Source organism: Chionomys nivalis, chromosome 26 (assembly GCF_950005125.1).
Source record: "Chionomys nivalis chromosome 26, mChiNiv1.1, whole genome shotgun sequence".
Lineage (NCBI taxonomy): Eukaryota > Metazoa > Chordata > Mammalia > Rodentia > Cricetidae > Chionomys > Chionomys nivalis.
In genome coordinates this window covers 12,857,215-12,879,826 of record NC_080111.1, presented here as the reverse complement: position 1 = coordinate 12,879,826, position 22,612 = coordinate 12,857,215, and the positions used below count along the sequence as shown (strand labels likewise).

General features: G+C 42.8%; 1 protein-coding gene across 1 annotated transcript in view; it reads right to left on the bottom strand.

Moving 5' to 3' along the window:
• The window catches only part of L3mbtl4 (L3MBTL histone methyl-lysine binding protein 4), a 306,766-nt gene that overhangs the window by 146,229 nt on the left and 137,925 nt on the right, over positions 1-22,612 (bottom strand). The window contains 1 exon segment of the mRNA XM_057758331.1: positions 4,997-5,122. Within this exon segment, the coding sequence (XP_057614314.1) occupies positions 4,997-5,122 (126 nt within the window).

Here is a 22,612-nt window from a genome sequence, read left to right as displayed (position 1 = left end):
AAGTCATTTTTTCCTGCTCCTTTGACCAGATGGAAATCTCCGTATTAAGCAGCAGCCAGGGAAATAAGAAGTGCCTCTGAGTCAGGCTGAGCGCTGCAGTAATCTGTGGCTGTCATTTTTAATTTTAAGATAGTGGATTTCCTTGAGTTTTATTTGATTGTGATTTAGGTTTTCAAGGAGATCTTAATCTCCTTACTTGAAGTATCAATGTTTTCACACAAAAAATAAGCCAAACGCCTGCTTTCATCACACTAAGCAGATGATTCCTGTATCTGGTCCTTCATGCAACTTGAATGTTATATTTAATAAAATCTTGAGAATATGTTGCAATGCAGTGCTTTTGCCACAGAACCAAGCATTTCACATGCAATTCCCATCCTTAAAAAAGTTGAAAAAGTTGAATGCTCATATAATTTTTCCATATTTCATAAAGTCAAACTTAAACATTAGCCTTGAAGAATTTTACAGAAGCAGATAGAAGCAATATTGGGACCCATAGCTGACCTTTTGTTACATTATCAATGCTTTTACAAAAATTGGGTAATTAATCATGTCATTTTGAGAATTGAAAGTATTCTTTAAAGTCAAATACTTTTCTTCCATCTGCCTGTTGGGGCAAAATTACATTGACAAGCTTATTTTTAAATTCTACTGAGTACAGTTTCCCTGCATGGTAACACGGCATCAAGGACAAGGGCTGGCCAATGACAGGGAACCAGACAAATGTGGTTACATGGCACTGAGCCGCTCTCTTGGCACAGAAAGCTTTAACTAAAGGTGGCAACGAAGTCAGAAAGGCTGTGCATAGACCTCAAGGCCATATTTTGAGACCCCATTTTAATTGGCCCTTGTAAATTCTTGCAATTTACAGAGAGAAATTAAGCAAGAAAGGTATTTCCAAAGACTGTTTACTTCTTATCTCTATGAAGAGAGTTCTATGCTGGAGAGATGAAGTAACTGCAGACAGGTAGGAATGTAATCATTAAACAATCAGGTTAACTATCACAGGCAATAAAAACAGTTTAGATTGAGGACAAAAATATGACAAAGAGGAAACAGAATGTATTCCTTTCCCTTTACTATAATTTCTTTTATTTTTTTCCCTACCAAACTAATCAATGGGTAATGTAACACGAGGGCCAGCTTGTTGGGGTTTCTGTCCCACCCAGTTCCCCACAGCCAGCAAGCCCCAAGGAAAATCACACAAAGATCTCTATAAGTTATAAAGCTGATTGGCCCATTAGCTCAGGCTACTTATTAGCTCTTGTAGCTTATATTAACCCATTATTCTGGTCTATTTTTGCCATATGTCTTGGTACCTTTTTCAGCTGGCAGGTCACATCCTGCTTCCTCGGTGGTCTGCGCAGGACTTGGAGGAATCAACTTTCTCTTTCCTAGAATTCTCCTGTTCTCATTGCATCATTTCTACTTCCTGTCTGGTTTTCCTGTCTATACTTCCTGCCTGGCCAATGAGCATTTATTTAAAACATGATCGACAGAATACAGACAATTCTCCCACACCAGGGTAAAAGTGCAGGAAGGTATACAGGTAAGTCACAAGAAGAGAGACAAGGGCAGAAAAGAAAGGTCATCAGAATGGCGAAAACTGAAGATGAGACCTCTGGAGTCAGGAGTCAGTGCAGGGAGGCGGCCACAGGATACACTAGGAAATGAAGCTAACGTAAGGCGTTTTCCCATAACACATGTACATGCACAACACACACAGACAACATACACACGCATACACAACCACATACACAAAAATACCCCAAACAAATTATTGAGAAAAGATTCTATCCATGGGGCAGCAAGAACAACTCCCAATACCATGAGTGAGGCAAAGGAAAACCCACAATCCATCAAATGCGGCTAACATTCAACTACAAAACTAATCAGACAAGAACATGCCCCCAGAAACCGATAGAACCCTGAGTGTAACTGCAGGCTTCAGCTTCAGGATTAATAGTTACAGAAGCTAACCAAGAGACAAGGTCTCTAAAACTAGGCAAGAGAATTTCAAGTATCATTCCAGGAACAAATATAATAGAAGGAGAAAATTGAAAAGAAAAAAAAAGAAGCGTGTATCTTTAAAGCGATATTACTAGAACATTCCCCAGAGGTAAAAGATGCGAGCTTGAAACAACTGTGCGAGTGAAACAATGGGAGAAAAGAGTCTCATCTCAGAACACCAGGGATGAAAGAGGTGACTTGTGCAGGAGGTAATTAGAGGGAATGGCCGTCTAGAGCATCCAGCATTTCTGCTAGACTGTGTTTGAATGACAGCAGACTTCTCAACAATGAAAAGGGTAAGAGAACATGGCACCAGACCTTTTATATAATGAAGAAAAAAAGAACTCTGGGTGGAAATCTTCCTGTGCCAAGGCTGAAATAAAAGGGATAATTTAGTCATACACACACATACATACACACACACACACACACACACACATACACACAAAGTCCAATCTACTTGCTACATTTACATTCTATCCTTAAAAGGCCAGGAGGCTAAACAAAGCAGGGAAAGAAATCTTGGAATCCAGGCTCATATTATGCCTAAAAAAGAAGATTACACGCCCCTATAATCTCAACACAGGAAAACTGAGTTCAAGGCCAGGTGGGGACACATAACTATGTAGTTTGGTCTATGTGCTACATTTCTTTCCTACAAACAAGCAGACACACAGACTTACACTTGTAACTCTTCATGAATGCCATTCATGACACCATTTCTTTAATGGCTAAGAGCTATCTACTAGATAGGTGGAAACTGAAGCCAAGAAGAGTAGGGAGTCTGATTCATATTACATAGTAAGTGAGAGCTCAGAGCATCCAACTTGGTCATTCGATCCAGGCTAACCTATAAACATGAACATGTGTGTGTGCTTGCATGTGGGGGCACACAAGCACACACACAGAGAGAGAGAGAGAGAGAGAGAGAGAGAGAGAGAGAGAGGGAGGGAGAAAATATCTGAATTGATTTTATCTTCAGTTTTGAGCTGAAAGTGTGACCCCACGTAAACATCGCCTAGAGGCTGCCCGTGATCTAAGTGCATGACAAGCACTTGGCATTGCCTCAAGGATCTGGAACCCCACTTCTGAGCAGCTGTGTTCCCTTGTGTTTCTGCAACACATCAGCCATGTGCACACTGTCTCCCCACCTGCAATGTGCCAGAGGCCACCACACCATAAGACTCCCTGGTAATCTGTATGAAGAATATAATTATTCATTGTCAAATAAATTACCTCTGTGCCTTTTGTGGCAAAGAAGTAGATCAAGTCTCCAAGTCTGTTTCTGTTTAGGAAAAAAAAAAAACCCACAACTTCTAGCTCATCCTGGATCGTGGTTCAAAAGTTAAGTTTTTAGATGGCTATCTTTAAATATTTTTATGTTAACAGATACAACTACTTCATTTTCTCCACTATGCAAATTCATTCAAATAAGATGTAAATTATGTGATAATTGCGTGCCAAAAGTCCCATTTTCTCACAGATAGAACTGATCCAGTTTCTTCCAAATAATGGCTTATGCATATTCTATATAAGCTCCAAACAGCCTTGAATATTGCTGTTAACCCCTTGGCTACATTAACAAAAATGAAAAGAAAGCAAACTGAAATCCACCAAGAAGTGGCCTGCAGGGTCTGCCTGCCTGATCAGTTGACATGACAGAGTATTCTCAAAAGTCTTCGGTGGTCTCTTGACGCCACTGCTCTTGTCAGCTGAACACAACAGGACACTGACAGCTTGTTTAAGGAGGCTTCCACTTCCTCTCAAAATACCAGTCCTTCAATACGAGAACAACACACACACACAGCCTAATGAAGAGTCCTTGTAGCCACATCACCTGATAATGCCCGAAAAGTGGCCCCAACGCCAACAGAGCTCTCACGCAATTAACACTCTTAATTCTACATCAGCCTCTTTCCTTTGTCCTTCTCTGTTTGACCTTCAGTGTTTTTTTCTTTCCCTGCAGAGTACTGAGACATTTCAATAGATCCAGCTCTGCTCAGTACCCCCAAGTCCCACTGATGTCCACAAGCAGCCAAGGTGCCTGCACGCATTTGATTCCTTCCTTTTCAATGGGCATTCAACACATCTACACATAACATTTACTTAGAGGCAGTTATGCGACATGTTTACCACTGTATCTTCTAGGTGCACTTGAATTGATTTACCTAAGAACTACATTTGGCACTGTCTTCTCAGACTGCCATTACCTGATAGAACAAGGGCTTCCTGTGACTTCACTGAAATTCTGCTGCATGAGCAAATGTTTTCTCTCTTCACATGTTTCATGACTTATTCTTTTCTCTTTATACTTATTGTTGATGTTTGCATTAGGCAAATATAGTATTGGTTCTTTTCAGTTTTAATTTATGTTCTCTCATTGGATCATTAATATGAATGGCTCATTTATGTACGACTTTACAAACTCCTGGGGACAGAAACAACAGCAAAGATTTACAGATTTATCTGCATGTATTTTCTTTATGAGTACATTCTGTCTACATCCTTTTTAACAGCTATAATCTTGAAAACAATTTCACTCTCATTTTATATTCTTTAACAGGATCATCTACCCTCCGAATGAATAAAAAAAATGGAGAACTTAAAAGCAAACAGAGAACAGGAGGCAAAAAGGAAGAGTTTTTGGGATTTCCTATAAGAAAGACCCAATGGGTGTGGAAATGGTTTAGAATGAGAGCGAGACACAGGCAGGGCGAGTACATCAGAAAGGATTACTTTAGGGAAACCCTTCACGGCCATAGTCAGAGACTTCAGGTAGGTCTTAGAAATGCCTCGGAAGCTCATGACCCCAAGAGGGAAGAAGAGGGCAGACAGAAGGACTCATCAAGGAAGGGTCTTAGTAGGGGAGAGGGGACAGTGATGGAGCAGTAAACTCTCAGGCCCATTTATGTTGTTACACAGAGATGCTGGTCTGCATAACACGCGCTTTCATCCCTAAGCTGATTTAAGTACGAAAAATCTTTACCTGTGATGTCCTGCACAATGTGGGCCATGGATATTGCCTATTCCTCGGCACCCAGGAGTAGGACATACAGCTTGACCTGGGAGGATTTTCACACCATTTGTCCATTCAGGAAGTAAAAGAACATAGCTTGAAAGCTCTTGTTGAAGAATTGAAAAGTCTAAAATACGTATGATGTCAGCTGAGATTTTACAAATTAAGACCAACTGTCACCCAAAACCCTGAGTACTGTGACAGTGTATAAAAATGGCATGACAGAGCCTGGGACGGCCGAAATAGATAGCACCGCAGCACAGCTAGCATCAGAGACAGACAATGAATGGGCACTGCCCAACTTTCTAAAAAAGCGGACGTGAGAATGCTCACTGTTGTTTTTAGAGATCAGCATTGGCAAAGGCTACACCGCCACAAGTTGTTGACTGAATTCCACATATGTCCACAACCCAGCCAGTGAATGAGGATAAATGGCCCAGCACCTTCTTCCTAGCCGAGCCCTTCAACGTGGCTGTGAAGACCAGGGAAGGTAAAAAGCCAGCGCTATGCTTCACCCCCCTCCTTTTTCCCCTCCTTTAGATAGCACTAGGCTGTACTACAGGATGGTACTCGACACGACAGGCCGGAGATGACTTGTGATAATGTCCAAATGTGTCAGCCTGTAAGGATGAACAGGGCCAAATCCCCAAGATCAGCTCTGTAATCATACTAACAAGCATCCATCTCCACCTGAACATGTATGCACACAGATACACACACACAACACACACACACACACCACAGAGAGAGACACACAAGGGGCTCATGGAATGTTCCATCCTACACTCATACTAATCTAGGCGGGATTTCTCTCCAACCCTCTGCTTTCCCATTCCCCAGCTCTCATATTTATACTTCAGGCTCAAGAAGCTTCCAGCTCCCCTCAACCCTGTCTGGATCAGCATCCCTATCCCCTAGCTCTAGTGGCTGCTGGATGTTGTGTAAAGACATCCTTCCCCAGCCCTCTTAGGAGGTTCTTCTCTGGGTACTCAGGTGCGAGAAGTCAGTGCTGCTTGTCCTCCCAGGGTCACTCAAGACCTCGTGATTCTCATCTTCTCAGACACTCTCACCAACCTGCTTCTGTTACCATGTCACTCAGGGAAGACTGACATCCAAACCACCAAGTTTCACTCTATGCCATTTCCAACAGCTGGCCCAGGTAAACTCAAAAGCCTCCAGGACTTCCCATCCATGTGTACAGCCCCACTACTCTGATCACCGACCTCATCTCCAGTGTCTTCTTCCCTGAGCCATCTGGCCACAAAGAGTGGACCATGCTGGGACTCCTTTGTCCCCACTCACTGAAACAGCCGTCCAGATAAGGACAAAAGCATATCCCATTAGCCTGCTCACTCAGGGGTCCCAGCTGCTGGGGCTGTTTTGACATCAGTGGATTTCCCAGGCCAACTATTTCCCTCCCTCTGTTCCCTCTCACGAGAAGCCACGCCCTCATCTAACTTAGCTGCCATCCTTTGACACCCTACTGCAAACCACTGAAGCTCCTTGGCATTTTATCACACCTAGCTGCAGGAAGGGGAACCTTGGATCGCCTCAGTCAGGCTGCTCCCCAAGTGTTTTACATAACTGCATTCTCCTAGGGGACAATAAGCACGCAAGTTGCTGACTGTGCAAAATCCTCCACTCACCTCCAGCCTCTGGCTTCCAGCAGCTGAGCCTGCCTGCTGCCAACTGAGAGAACAGGGACCAGTGGACAGGAACGGTCCTCTCCTGCCTGTGTTCCCATTGCCATCTCCCTTCTCCCCTGCCACTGCAATGCAGGGAACATTTGCTTCTCTTCAAAGCAAATCCCTCACCATTTTCCTGTGGACTCACTGCCGCATTCCTCAGAATCTTTAGAAACTATCACATCGAGTAGATAACTGATATTTAAATACAATCTAGTTTCTTTTGCATTATATAAAGGAAAATAAAAAACAGAAACAATAGACCTGATAGTCCCTCCTCCTCAGTGACTGTTCACTTTTCCCCTTTACAGGGGCCTCCAAGAGAAAGAGAGACCTCTGTTCCTCTCCACACATCACTACTTGACCCACATGAATCTATTCTCCTTGGTCATGGACATCCTCAGCACAGGAAACCTATTTCAATTATAAATGAAACAATTATTTGTTGGATGTCTATTTATTTTTGTTAAATTATAGGCTGTGAGCCCAAATCTGTCACGCCACTGGGAAACCAATATCTAGCCTGACACATAACTGGTCCCCAGTAAGTGATTATAAATGAATTGGGGGGATAACAACCTAGAGCTCTTCCTGCAAGATGCTCATCAGCTAGAAAAGTGGCTTTTACCCGGAACCAGAACCTCACAGTACAGAGAGCGATTGCATTGCATGGAAACACTAAGCAAGACCTGGTAATATGTGAATAAATTCCAACAACCTATACATTTTCATTTTATTTACCAGACAATAGAAAAACATATTTTAGATACTTCTTTACTTTAAAGCAACTCTAAGAACAAACAGAGAAAGACAGGAAGTACCTCATCCAAAGCTAGGCATAGATCTAAGGCACACAGCAAGTGCTTGCCTAGTTCTTCTCTCCAGACCCCCCAAGGTAAAACCCAAGTTAAAATACAAACAAACGCACAAACTCTGTTCCCAGGAAACAGCTCTGAAAAACAAACAAATAAAAACTATCCTTTCAGCAAACCAGAGGGTCTGGTGTTTAAAATTTCTTAAGTCCTTAATTAAGAAATATGCTTCCACCATATTTAGTAAAGAAAGCAGTCCTTTAACTTCCCGTAATCAAATGGAATTAGATTGGAGAGAACCAACAATGCGAACACATACAAGACTTCTTTCCATCCTTGTGCCATCTCAGGGTCAAAACCAAGCCAGCAGAGAGCCTTTCCACTATCCCAGAGTCAGCTCAGTGGACAAGGCACCAGACGCAGGAGCCTTTCCACCATCCCAGAGTCAGCTCAGTGGACAAGGCACCAGACTCAGGAGCCTTTCCACCATCCCAGAGTCAGCTCAGTGGACAAGGCACCAGACTCAGGAGCCTTTCCACCATCCCAGAGTCAGCTCAGTGGACAAGGCACCAGACTCAGGAGCCTTTCCACCATCCCAGAGTCAGCTCAGTGGACAAGGCACCAGACTCAGGAGCCTTTCCACCATCCCAGAGTCAGCTCAGTGGACAAGGCACCAGACTCAGGAGCCTTTCCACCATCCCAGAGTCAGCTCAGTGGACAAGGCACCAGACTCAGGAGCCTTTCCACCATCCCAGAGTCAGCTCAGTGGACAAGGCACCAGACTCAGGAGCCTTTCCACCATCCCAGAGTCAGCTCAGTGGACAAGGCACCAGACGCAGGAGCCTTTCCACCATCCCAGAGTCAGCTCAGTGGACAAGGCACCAGACGCAGGAGCCTTTCCACTATCCCAGAGTCAGCTCAGTGGACAAGGCACCAGACGCAGGAGCCTTTCTACCATCCCAGAGTCAGCTCGGTGGACAAGGCACCAGACCCAGGAGCCTTTCCACCATCCCAGAGTCAGCTCAGTGGACAAGGTACCAGACCCAGGAGCCTTTCCACCATCACAGATTCAGCCTGGTGGACAAGGCACCAGACACGGGAAAGCCTTTCCACCATCCCAGATTCAGCTCGGTGGACAAGGTACCAGACACAGGAAATGCTACTTAATATTATTTTCTGTGATATTTTAACACCTTTGATTAAGTTATACTTTAGAGTGATAGTTTTAGTAGTAGCCCAAGCGTTTTTGTTTCCAATCCCCAATGGACACTGTACTTCTCTCCTTGTGAAAACTGATAGGCGGGTCATGGCCTGGATGACTGGGAGAAGGGTTATCACATCAGGACCACAGTGAAAGATAAAACAAAGATTAAAGAAGAACATGAGATAAAAATGCATTGAATCTAGCAACTTCCCCACTGAGATCTGAGTGATGAAGAGTTGGCAATCAACTCAGTGGAGAATCAAACAGAGAATCATCTTTTGGGAGAAATGAATAACCTGTAAATTCTATAGCAATTTTCTTCACCGACTCTACCATAAAGGTACCTATGGTCAGGTTAGTGTGGTTTTTCCCCCAAATAACATATTTTTGCCAAGAACATCCTACTGGTAACTGGGTATTTAGAAATATAAGTCTTGAGAAAGATGTTTTCTCTGCTCTAAATTATTTCTCCAGGGAGGCGGTCCCAGACCTTACCACCCTTTCCTGGAATCATCTTCCTATGTTTCTCTGTTACCCTCCCGGCTCCCTTTGCTCATGTGAGAATCTTCATATCTACCTTGCTAGCGCCATGTCTCTGCGGCCATTCATACCGTGGCTGGTACAGGGTGGCTACGTTGTAGGTGTGTGCTTTACGAATGAATACTGACAGTACGAACTGCAACGTACTACTTGCAAAGCTGGCTCGTTAGGACTTACCACAGTGGTGAATAATCACGGCGCTGTCCTCAGTTCCGTTCAGGCACCAGAGGCCAGCGTCTGACCATCTAACTACGAGGAGCCACCTGCAACTGTCATGTGACACAAACAGTTCCTGATTTACTGTAAAATCGAAGGTGAAAAGTTTCCTCAGGTATGAGGAAACTGGAGGGCAAGGGTGTTTCTGCAAAGACGAACAGAAAACGTTTATGTAAAACTGGAAATTTCCTAATGATTGGAAATCCCTTCATCCTATCAGGATATAGAATGGGACCCCGAGTCTCAGATACTCAGGCTGCCTACCGTACGTCCACACTCCCCCTTTTCTGCTAACCTTTATTCAGGGTAGCCGTGTGTCCATCTAAAGGTGGGTACATCCTTCTGGTTTCCCTACAGGTAGGCATGGTCACGTATCATTTCTGTCACAATAAGACATGTATGAAGGGTGAAGGAGAGGCAGCCATTACTTTCCTGTAGGAAACTATAAACTCCCAGAGGTGACAAACGCAAGGACAAAAGCAAAAGCATTGAAATAAGAGGACAAAGACATGACTTTGACCCAGAATGTTGATAACCTTGAACCCACCAGCAGCGATCAAACACAGAGTACAAACAGCCCTCTTTGAACAAGTGTCTGTAAACAGAGTCTGCGGTCCAAGCCACTGAGAAAACAGTAAGCTAAAATTGCACTTCTGTTGTTTTTCTTCTCTTGTTAAAACCAAGCAGTTTTCCTTTTCACAAAAAAAGAGAGTCAGATTTATTACCATGAAAACATTGATATGATGGAAGCTATGGAAGCAGAATCAAGAATCAAGAGATTGTCCTGAATCCCAAGGAATGGGAAAAGGAGCTGTCCTTTCTTATTTCCAAACGCCCTTGTTGGTATCTGAGTGATACAATAATCCCGCTGAGATATAATTCACTGTGGAAAGGCTGGGTGTTGCAACCAGAATGTGTCAGAGACTAGGGTGATCCTCCCCACACGCCAACACTGATCACAGCTCCCTCTCAGAAGGTCACCCAGGACAGAGTGGCAATGTTAACACTGATGGGAATGAATGATGCTCAGTTCTTTCCAGTGCACATCAGTCTAGACAGAGGTTGGCCAGCACCAGAGAATAAGGACCAGGCTGCAGCATCCTTCCCCTTAAATCACCACTAATGACTCATTGCTGAACCGCATGCATTTAACCTAATTCCTTTAGCAACCTTTGTAAGAGTACAGCAAGAGCACTGAGAAGTAACAACCGGGGGAGGAGACACAAACCCTGCTGTTTGGAAAGGTGGACAGATAATACAAAAGTGAGGATACGTTATCCCTTCTTGTTTTAAAAATAAAGATAATGGTTGAGGCTTTATTGGTTCACTTTAGGAAAGACGATGCCTGTATTATTTGTTCTCCAGCACTCCACTATGCTGGAGACATTCTCAGGCTATGTCTCCACCAAACAGAAAGGCCTGGTCCTCTGGGAGCTTGACTTCTACTGTTACAAATACAATAGACAATCAGGTGAGAGTCTGGGCCTGAGGCTGGACAGTGAGGGTGGGATGCAGGCACACACAGGGGAGCAAGGAAGAGAAGGTGACAGTGGGGACGGGGCTGTGTCTTCAGGCAGGACAGCCAAGGTCCTGCAGTTAGTAAGAATGTGAGCCATGAGGAACCAACAGTTCCTGAGGCACAGAGACAGCAAAGGGGGTGGTGAGTGGTGAAGTGGTCCAGTCGGGGTCTTCCTTCTAGGCTGGGAGGAACGGAACAAACTGGAAGTGCCAAATGAAGAATGAGTAGATGAGAACATACCCATAGAGCTGTAACACAAATAGGGGGGCCTGCTTGTTGTCGGGGCTTTTGTCCCGCCCAGTACCCCACAACTGTTTAGCCCCAAAGAAAATCACACATAGGTCTCCATAAATTATAAGCTGATTGGCCCTTTAGCTCTAGCCTCTCACTGGCTAACTCTCACATCTTGATTAACCCATTTTTCTGATCTATGTTAGCCATGTGGCTCAGTACCTTTTTAAGTGAGGCAGATCACATCTTGCTGCTTCGGTGGTCTGGGCAGGAGTGGGAGGAATCAACTCCCTCCTTCCCAGAATTTTCCTGTTCTCATTACATCATTTCTACTTCCTGTCTGGTTTTCCCACCTATATTTCCTCCCTGGCCAATCAGCGTTTATTTAAAACATGATTGACAGATTATAGACAATCCTCCCGCACCATAGAGCTCCACCCACTTCCTCTCCTGGGCCAAACTTGCATAGGCTTTCGGTAAACTCTCCATTACCAAGCTCTGAAGGCATAAGGCCTGAGCGGCAGTGTGGATGCTGCCTGCCCAAGGGATGAGGTGGGATTCCTGAGGAGTTCAAGCCAGCAACAGAAGTCTCAGGACCACAAACTGAAAATGCTTATAGATGAACACAGAAAGGGACAGGAAAGAGGCGGAGGGGAGGCCAGGGAAGGAAGGAATTCCAGGAGAATGTTTTCATGAAAGGTGGGAATGAGAGAGGCAGGAGAGAAAAGGAGAGTTAAGTTTGAGAATTTTGTTTTAGGATTTCTGATATAGAAGATGGGATAAAAATACTTACAAAAAAAGTGGGCTTATTGTCAAAACACTTTTGTTATTCTTGTCTCCGAGTGACAATGATAATTCTGTAGTAGATGGCGAGGTGGCAATACTAGAAAAATCTCAGATGTGGTGAGGACAAACTGGAACAAGGACAGCATGGAGGAGAGAGCTGCCACATCCCTTGTGGGGATGATAAAAGTCTCCACTGTACCTGTCTTCTCACAGCAAAGACAGCGAGGTCAACAGTGTACCATGGGAAAGGTGAGGAGAAAACTGTGGTACAGCTAGAACTAAAACAGATAAAAGAATCCATTCATGTATGCACGTTCTTTTTTTTCCAAGTAATTAAATTTACATAGCCTTTATTTAAAATTAGAAACAGTTAAGCTAGATGCTGCATTTTTTTCTAACTCGCTGTACCTAAGATATTTATTTGTAGTTAGCAAAATTTGAATGAAATAATTATCACTTAATGTGGGAGTGTGCAAGCAATAACCATTATCTTTTAAATAGTAAGTCAACCATACTATTCTCTCCTGACTAATGAAATCAGAGGTGACCAATGTGCACTGTACTTGAGCAATGTCTCAAGCAGAAGGAAGTGGAGTAACCAAGGACCAAGTTTCTGGATGTTATATTTTGATATGTTTATAAAATAGGACAATATTGGTCAAGCAGAACTGTAAAAAGAAATTTTAAAAAATTCTGTATTATGTATATCTTGTATTTCCTTGATAACCTAGGAAAAAATCCTTGGAAAGGTAACCTAAGAATCTTCATGACACAGGAAATCATTTAGAACTACGGCGATCCTGAGGACCAGCGCCAGCAACAGTGGTCTCTCACCTAGCGAAGGAAAGGAAAGTGTAGAAAAAGGGTTTCCCCAAAGTCTCAGCCACAGACCTGATGGAACTTCCTAGGAACGTTACCTTGGGCTTAATTATTACTTTAAAGGAGCAAAAGTCACCTCTCTAATGAAGAACAGGCAAACATTTTCTTAAGATTGTAAAATACATTTATCATGCATTAAGTTCTAGAGAAGTTATTAATTACACAAGGCTTGTCGAAAAAAATGGTGTGGGTATAAATATGATGGTGTGGGAAATAAAATGATCTGACCCAGTATCTGAATGAACGTCTTAGACTTGGCTGTGCACAACAGGGGAAGAACACCACAGAAAGCGTGTGTGTGTGTGTGTGTGTGTGTGTAAATGCATGTATGTGTGTAACTGACACAAGAATAATGACATTAAAAAGTAAGGGAAAATTACAGATTAAATTTGAGCTATTTCTCCAGTCAAATATACCACAATATTTCAAAGTAAAGAATTTATACCATGACCTATTATCTCTAACTAAATATACAAAATTATGCTTGTTGCTATTATAGAACAGTATAGGATTGCATGGAGAGGTTTCTAAGCCTTTGAGAGGGTCAGGAGAAAGACTCTGCTGCCGCTGCACAGCTGGGCAGACTTGTGTGGTCTCCTTGTGCCCGTTCCTTACAGACATGGCTCTTTATTGCTCACCACACACCTCTGCGAATACTTCCCTTTCTGCAGAAAGGCTGCCTCTGGGTCAGCTTCCTTGTCTGCACAAACTTTTCACTAGGCTACGCCACTAGTTTGCTTTTATTTTTGTTGTCTGCATTGTGAAATCCAGAAGCTCACTGTTAAAATTAATGCCAGAGCCAGGCACACAGCATGCCTGAGTTCCTAACACTAGGAAGATTAACGAAGAGGACCGGCCAAGGTTGATGCCAGTTGGCTCAGAATAGTGAGGTCCAGGGCAGGCCTGCTGCATAGATACAGTTTGTCTCAAAGCAAAGTCACAATCAAACACATCAGGGGCAAGGATCTGTTTCTCTATGCTCTCTTCTGCAAGGTTTGTAGCTTCAAGTATTAACACTTAAGCTGTTAATTATTTCAAGTTAATTTATGCATATAAGGGTCTAACTTAATTTTTTTCTCTGTGTGGAAAAGCTGCAACAGTTTCTGATGGAATCCCCCTATCTTTATATGTATCTACATATAATATATGTATATATATATGTGTGTGTGTGTATATATACATATATATATATATATGTATATGCAATCAACAAAAAGACACTATCTTATCTGACGTGGGAGCCCCCTCTGTATGTTCTGAATATGTTTTATTACCATTGGTTAATAAAGAAGGGCAAGGCAGAATAGAGCCAGGTGGGAAATCTGAACAGAGAAGGCAGACAGGCAGGAAATCTAAACAGAGATATAGAGAAAGAGTAGGCAGACAGGCAGGAAATCTGAACAGAGATATATAGAGAGAATAGGCAGAGTCAAGGAGGTGCCGTGTAGTTGCTGAAGGAGAAGGACGCTAAAACCTTACTGGTAAGCCACAGCCTCATGATGATACACAGATACGCTTGAGCCACTGTCCAAACAGTGTTGTAATTAATAAAGCTTCTGTATGATTATTCATATCTGGGTGGCCGAGAAACATCAGTGCAGTCTCCAATTACACTTATCCCTTATGATCTGAACATCTTTCATTTCTTGTCTTCCATTGATTTCACTGGCTATGTTTTTTATTTAGCAGTATGCTGAATAAACGTGTTGAAAGTAGGCCTTCTTCTCTTGTTCCAATCTCAGTGTGATCTTAGCTGCGGACTTGTCATAACAGTTTAATTATATTAAGGACATCTTCTATATTTAGTTCATTAAGAGCATTTTCACAATCAAAGTATATTGAATTTTGTCAAAAGCATTTTCTGTATTTACTGATACAATCACCTGGTTCCTATCCTTCATTTATTTCATAAAGCACCAAATTTATTGATTTGCCAATGTTGAACACATTTTGAATCTCAGGAATAAATCTTACTCAAATGAGCTATTGGATTTAGTTTTGGAGGCATTTTATAGAGATGTTTTACATTTTTGTCTATCAAGAATTATTGGTCCACATATTTCTTTCCATTTCTTTCCTTTTGTCTGGCTTCAGCATCAGGATGAGTCTGGCCTTGTAAGATAAGCTTAGCAGCATTATCTCCCTTTCAATTGCATATATTATATACATTTATACATAATACATATGATGTATATGTGTACATGTGTATGTGGATATATAATGTATGTAGATACATATAATATATAAAAATACACACACATATATACAGAATGGCATATGGACTGCCGTAAGTTCCTTATATTCTTGGTAGAATTTACAATTCACCTGTGAAACTATCCAATCCTGGGCTTCCTGCACTAGAAAACTTTTTTATGAATGATTTAATTTACTTATTTATTATTAATATGCTCAGATTTTATATTTTCTCATGATTTAGTTTGGGTAGATGGGCTCTCTCTAAATTTTATCCTTTTTTCTGTCACCCAGTTTATCTGGGTGTACTAATTCACAGTTGTTCCCCAGTTAGTCTGGGTGTACTAATTCACAGTTGTTACCCAGTTAGTCTTGGTGTACTAATTCACAGTTGTTCCCCAGTTAGTCTGGGTGTACTCATTCACAGTTGTTACCCAGTTGGTCTGGGTGTTCTTGTTCACAGTTGTTACCCAGTTAGTCTGGGTGTACTCATTCACAGTTGTTACCCAGTTGGTCTGGGTGTCCTTGTTCATAGTTGTTACCCAGTTTGTCTAGGTGTCCTTGTTCACAGTTGTTACCTAGTTTGTCCGGGTGTACTAATTCACAGTTGTTACCCAGTTTGTCTGGGTGTCCTTGTTCACAGATGTTACCCAGTTTGTCTGGGTGTCCTTGTTCACAATTGTTACCCAGTTTGTCTGGGTGTCCTTGTTCACAGTTGTTACCTGGTCTTTCTGGGTGTACTAATTCACAGTTGTTACCCAGGTTGTCCGGGTGTCCTTGTTCACAATTGTTACCCAGGTTGTCCGGGTGTCCTTGTTCACAGTTGTTACCCAGTTGGTCTGGATGTCCTTGTTCACAGTTGTTACCCAGTCTGTCTGGGTGTCCTTGTTCACAGTTGATACCCAGTTTGTCCGGGTGTACTTGTTCACAGTTGTTCCCCAATTTGTCTGGGTGTCCTTGTTCACAGTTGTTACCCAGTTTGTCTGAGTGTCCTTGTTCACAGTTGTTCCCCAGTCTGTCTGGGTGTCCTTGTTCACAGTTGTTACCCAGTCTGTCTGGGTGTCCTTGTTCACAGTTGTTCCCCAGTCTGTCTGGGTGTCCTTGTTTACAGTTGCTCCTCACAGCCCTCTGTGGTACCAACTTGAACACCTTCCAGCCAAAGGCTTGCCTTTTTTGCAATCAAAAAAACCCCAGCTCTTAGCTTCTTTGTTCTTTTCTCATTCTGGGCCATTTGCCATTTAGTTCTCTGATATTTATGTCCTTCATTCCATTGAGCTCTGGCCTAGTTTATTCTTCTTGGTACTTATTCATCTTTTTAAAGTTCCTTGAGATATAAAGTCAAATTGTTTATTCCAAGTCCTCCTTTTTCCTGATATATTCATTTCTATAACATCTCCTCACATTGTTGTTCTGGTACATCCTGTAAGTTTTTCTTTCCTGTGTTTACATTCTGGCTTGTCTTGAGAGATTTTTGCCAACTTCTTTACCTCTTCTTGGATCCACTGGTCCAGATTATGTCAATTTGCCAAAGTGCTTACCATTATTAACTTCTGGTTTTATCCTATTGCAGTAAGAAAAGATATTAAAAATTATTTTAATCTTCAGTCTTTAAATATTTGATTTGAGGTCCAATGTATGGTGGACACTACAGAGTGTTCCATGTAGGCTCAAGAAGGTATAGTCTGCAGCTATAGGATAGACTGTTTTACATATATGTTCAATAGGACTTGGTCTATCGTGTTATTCCAATATAATGTTGACTTTCTGTTTGGAAGAATCTATCCAGAAAGAACGTGTGGCACTACTATTATTGGATTTTTTTGTATTTATCTTTTCCCGCATTTCTGTTAACATTTATATAATACTCAAAATTATTGTGCATGCATATACATAAAAGTTCTCTTCAACCATTCATAGCATTAAAATTAGTAACCGTGTCCACACACATTAAAGTAATTAAATATCTGGATGTAACCTAATAGAGTTTCTATATATGTGCAAGATCAAGTACGTACAAGCAAATGTATGCACACACACACACACACATACACACACGCAAATACACATGTGCACAAACACAGGATGAAAGACACAGAAAGCAAGCTATTAAGTAGGTCCAAGCTTGAGTGGATTCTACCAAGCCACGGAAGTCAGAGATGTTCACACTCCTCCTTCATTTCAACATGTTACTCAAGAATGAGCAGTCTCCTGACCTTAGGATGCTCTGGTGTGCTGAGGTGTGCTAATTTTCCTGTAGCCTGCCTCTCACCTCTTTCTCATGACTTTCCCCTTATCCTCAATGATGCCCATGGTCTAGTTTGATGATTAGAAGCAGCCCACTCTGCCAGGCTTGCTGAGATGCTCTTCCCACTGGCTCTGACTAGACAAGCGCTTGCAGTACTTGCTGAATTTAGAACCTAACACAGGGAGAAGCTGTGGAGTTGCAGCTTAGTCGGTTATTGGATTTTTTTCCTTGGCTGTTGGAATTGTAATACCATTTGGTGGGAGGTTACATAAAAGATTCCTCTGCTATTCTAATGACTTCCATCACAAAACAAGTACATTGCAATAAAAAGGAGAATGATGACTTCACAGCAAATGATGGAAGACGTTCCTGTCAATCTAAGAAACATAAACTGCACATTAAAGAATGAAAACTTACATAACCCCATTTCTTTATTCTGCTTTACAATTTGTGAGGACAATAAAAGCTTTTAACGTTCAGAAGAACAGTAGAGCAAAGCAGCAGCACGGGGAGTGGGGAGGGTCCTAGGGGACTAATGTCTTGTAGGAGAGGTCCATAGTACAGAAAGAACGCAATGTTCTTAGCAGCTGCCCTCCACCCCCCACCACTGCCGTAATGACCTTCATCTCGTTGGTACTTACAGAAATAACACTGCACACAGAAAACCTGGTACAAACAAACAGCAAGACTCTTGAGAATGCCATCAGACGTGTGAGCGACAGCAGAGATCTGGACTGCTGGGGGTCAAGTCTAGTGGGTCATATCAGAAATGGCGGAGTGACTGGCTGCGGCTGTTGAGAGTAGTTCTGCTTTTGTAAACATGTCAGTCCTGTGAGTGTTTCATAGTGTATCCATCTCAGTGTCTATCACTGCCGGATGGACAGCCACATGTCAGTCCTGTGAGTGTTCACAGGGTATCAATATCAGTGTCTATCACTGCCGGATGGACAGCCACATGTCAGTCCTGTGAGTGTCTCATAGTGAATCTATCTCAATGTCTGTCACTGCTGGATGGACAGCCATATGTCAATCCTGTGAGTGTCCATAGGGTATCTTAGTGTCTATCACTGCCGGATGGACAGCCACATGTCAATCCTGTGAGTGTCCACAGAGTATCAATATCAGTGTCTATCACTGCCGGATGGACAGCCACACGTCAGTCCTGTGAGTGTCCACAGGGTATCAATATCAGTGTCTGTCACTGCTGGATGGACAGCCACACGTCAGTCCTGTGAGTGTCCACAGGGTATCAATATCAGTGTCTGTCACTGCTGGATGGACAACCACACAAAGCTACCATCCCAAAGACCCATGTGGTGAGTATCAGTTCTCAGAATTATAGGAGTCGGTGTGGAGCTTACAAGCTTTGCTAACAAAAAGAAATTCTAAATTCTACTTTCTCATTTCCAATGAGGATCAAAGCATATTTGAAAAAAGTAAGTTGAAAGCTCGAGGTCCCTAAATAAGCCACACAATTTTCATTTTCCTAAGTTTGTCTCTCCCCAGTGTTCTCTGGATCCCAGGTTTGTTATAATTTCCAGTCCTTCATTCTTGTTTACTCAAAACGCCGAGTGAACAAAACTCCTCACCACCATACAGTTCTTTTCCTTATGAAGAACATAATGTTTCCTTTCATTAAAATATTTGGGTCTATGTTTATCCCCATGAGTCATTTAAGGATATATCTATTTCTAAAACAAACTGTCAAGTACTAACTACTTACTTTTCCTAATACCATGAAAGACAAATGAACAAAAGGTTTTGCAGGAGATTAAACACCACTTAGCTGGCCTTGAAAGTGACCCTGGAGCTGCCCTCCCCCTCTTCTCTCCTCCCAGTGTGAGAGAAGACTTTCCAACCACTGAGAGGAAGCATTTTTGTTTGTTTGTTTTGCCTCAGCACTAAATATTAATAAGGTCAGCGGCCAGAGAGGACATACAATAGTTTGTGTCTCAGACAGCCACAGATATGCCAGGCCAGGCAACAGTGTGTGCTCACGAGGGGGAGCCGACTCGTTCCTCAACCCACACTTTCCTGAGGCAGGAATTATGTATCGTAGGAATTTTCACATTCTAGAGTAGCAGTCAACGTAGGAGATACAGAAAGTTTATCCACCCAATGATAACTTTCTCAAGCGGAGATACCAGCAACCCAGCAGTCAGTCAATGGCATGACCCAAGAGGCTTCCATTACTAGCCCTGTAGGGTCTGCAGTCAGGAATATCATCCCTGACCAAGGCTCTTTCTGTCCCTTTTCCCTAGAAGGCCTTGTACTTTCTGAAGATTAAAAGTCTCCCAGAGAAATCCTGAAAGATCTGCTGCCTAAACTCAAGGCCTTGTGTGTGCGCCCACACACTTGACCTCTGTAAGTCCACGGCCAGAGGGAAGCCATAACTGGGGCAGGGTGCAAAGGTGTTCAGCTTTATCGTCATCCCACCTACTTCATGACTTTCAGATGTCGGTGACTCTTTTGTTTTCAGTACTGGCAGAGCTGGTCTGTGTACATGTGATAACCAAGGGTAGCCCGCCAGTGCCTCTGTACCGTTAAGAGAGACCGCGAGTGGGGTCATCTAGCTGTTGGGAGGAAGCCTTCTGCCAAATCATTCCGAGCCAGCAGGAGGAACCCAGGACCACATTTAGAACAAAGAAATTCTGCCCTCACACATCCAGAAGGCGCACACTGGATAAGCCCTTTACCAGGGAACATTTAGAAGAGATAATATCATTAAGACTGTAAGCGCGTTTTGAAATGTATTATTTTTTCTTGATAAGTCTATCATGTAAATCTGTAATTAGGGACTTCTAAAATAGCTAACTTTTTAAAGCACAATATGCGGTAATTGTCTATTAAGTCAATGAGTACTCAGGGACTCTTAAAGCTGCTGATTACTTTCTGGCTGTGTTTTGGAAGAACAAGTACTTCCAGAAAGATTCCTTCCACAATTCTCTTTAAAATAGAACAGGTTTGAAAATGTGCTGATACCGGGCTAGGTTAGCAATTCGTCCTGTTTCTAGAGGAATGGCCTCCACCATCACACTCACCATCCTCTCCATGGTCTGTACTCAAACTACCTTCTCTCTCTCAACCCAAGAGAATTTTTATCTAATTGAACGAAATGTCGCTAGTCTTCAGAGTCCCAAATGCTTGTTAGATGAAACTTTATTAATTGTCCATTTCTCAATGAACTGTCAGTATTTTATCCCACTTAACAGGATACACAATGGACTAGACCATGTGGTATATTTTAAAGTCATTCTGTCCTCTTATGCATCTGCTGTGTAATGAACCCAAACTGAATCTTTTATCAAGCTATGTTCTATGATGTTCATTTATGTTTAACAGTTAAACTGATTGGCCCTGTTCCCCATGTCCTTACCATGAAGACAAAGTCTGTATTATCATGATGGTGCATGCTAGCATTCCACTAGTATAAACTTTGATTTCAAAAGGACATTTAATTTCCTTGGCTTTGTAATCAACCTTCGTAATTACTTCCAAATATAAATCAAACAGAAGCTAAAGAAAGAACAACGACAAAATTATTTAGGCATGGAAACCAGTTAGAAAATCTTGATTTTCTGCCTGCCAGCTTCCCAGCTGTGAAAATGTCCTCTCTTGGTTGTGAGAGTTGCCTGGTCCTTCTCTCTCCTAGGAGGCCACGATTAGACAAACCCCACATCCACACCTGAAAAAGTCCCTACCCCAAAGGCAGACATGGAGCTCCACACTGGTAATACACTTGGAGGGCTGAGACAGGAGGATCACAAGTTTGTGTGGCCATCTTGAACTCAAGCTTAAAAGATATAAAGGGGAGGTAAAAGAGGGGGAGAAAAGGAGGGGAAAAAGAAATAGGGTGAAGGTGAGAACCCAAAATGGCCTCTAAGACCAAAGCCTTGGAAACAAGTGATTATTCAACTCTTAGGTGAGATACAGGTATCCATTTGGGGGTGTTAGACCATGGGCAAACACTGGCACAACACTCAGGGAAGTGACAGTATAACCAGGAAGGCTTCTCTAGAAGACACATTTGAGTGAATTCTTAAAATGAGAACCATGCCAGATGTAGAAGATATAAAAGATAGGAAAGCCAAATTCTACAGGGTAGTTTGTGTTCAGGGAACTGAAACGAAAGAGAAGCCGTGGACTGGGAGCAGTGGGTCAGAGGTGTGTGTGCCCACCCTGGTCTCTTCTCACATTGCCCTCATCCACAGTCCCATCTCTCTCCTCTCTCCCTCTCTCTCTCTCTCCCTCTCTCCGTCCCTCTCTCTCTCCCTCTCCCCCCCCCCCTCTCTCTCTCTGACCTGGCACTAAAGTGGTCACCAGTTTACAATGACAAAGTCCCTAAATGAGCCTGGTAACATTGTTTCCTTTGGTGGTCTGTTTCATTTGGTGTTGGGGTGGTTTCACCTGGCTCCATCCTCATGTAGCGGGCTGTCGGACAAGTCGATGAGTCCATGACCATCCTGTTGCTTTCTCAAAGTCATGGCCTATGGAGGGTCCTAGAAGTTCCACTATCCCTCAGAAAGAAGACAGACAGTTCCTGAGACATAACAGTTGAGCAGTCTGGAACCAAAGCAAAGGTCTCGTAGAGAAATTCATAGGGACTGGAGCAAACAGGGATCACTCTTTTGGAGGGCTGCTTTGAGGAACTGTCTAATTCTTGAGGCCTCCTCTTCAAAGAATGGAGGAGCTTAGACATCTCCCTAAACAAAACCCTTGGTAAACCCACCCTTCCATCAGATCTGGCTTCTAACTCTTTTATCAGCTAAATATCTGGCTTCCTGCTGAGAGAAAGAGGCAGGGTGAAGGGAGAGGAGAGGGAGAGATAGACTTACCTATTTATAAAGGAACATATACAGGGTTCAGAGTCGGGCAGGAGCTATGGTTTAAACCACAGCTAGTCAACTATCTGTGCGAGTCCATTCCGTGACCTCTACACTGAATAAGCATATGAGAACTGATATTCTGCATCCCTACCTTGGGTAACTCTCAAGGACAAAGCACCCTTTCTAGGTTGACTGATACTTTATGGGAAGATGGATCAAATACTCTCTCCTGTGTCTATGTAATTTTATGCTCAAATCAGGAGAGAAAATTTATTTTTTCTATATTGGAAACAAGAAATAAGAGGCACACCTTATCTGATGTGATGGCCCCTCACACAGAATGCTCCAGAACATTCCTTGTGACTCTTTGGGGCCGGAATGGCACCATCGTGACAACACACGCTCTGCCATACCATGTCACATTCCACCAGCACCTGCCATGGTGTGTGG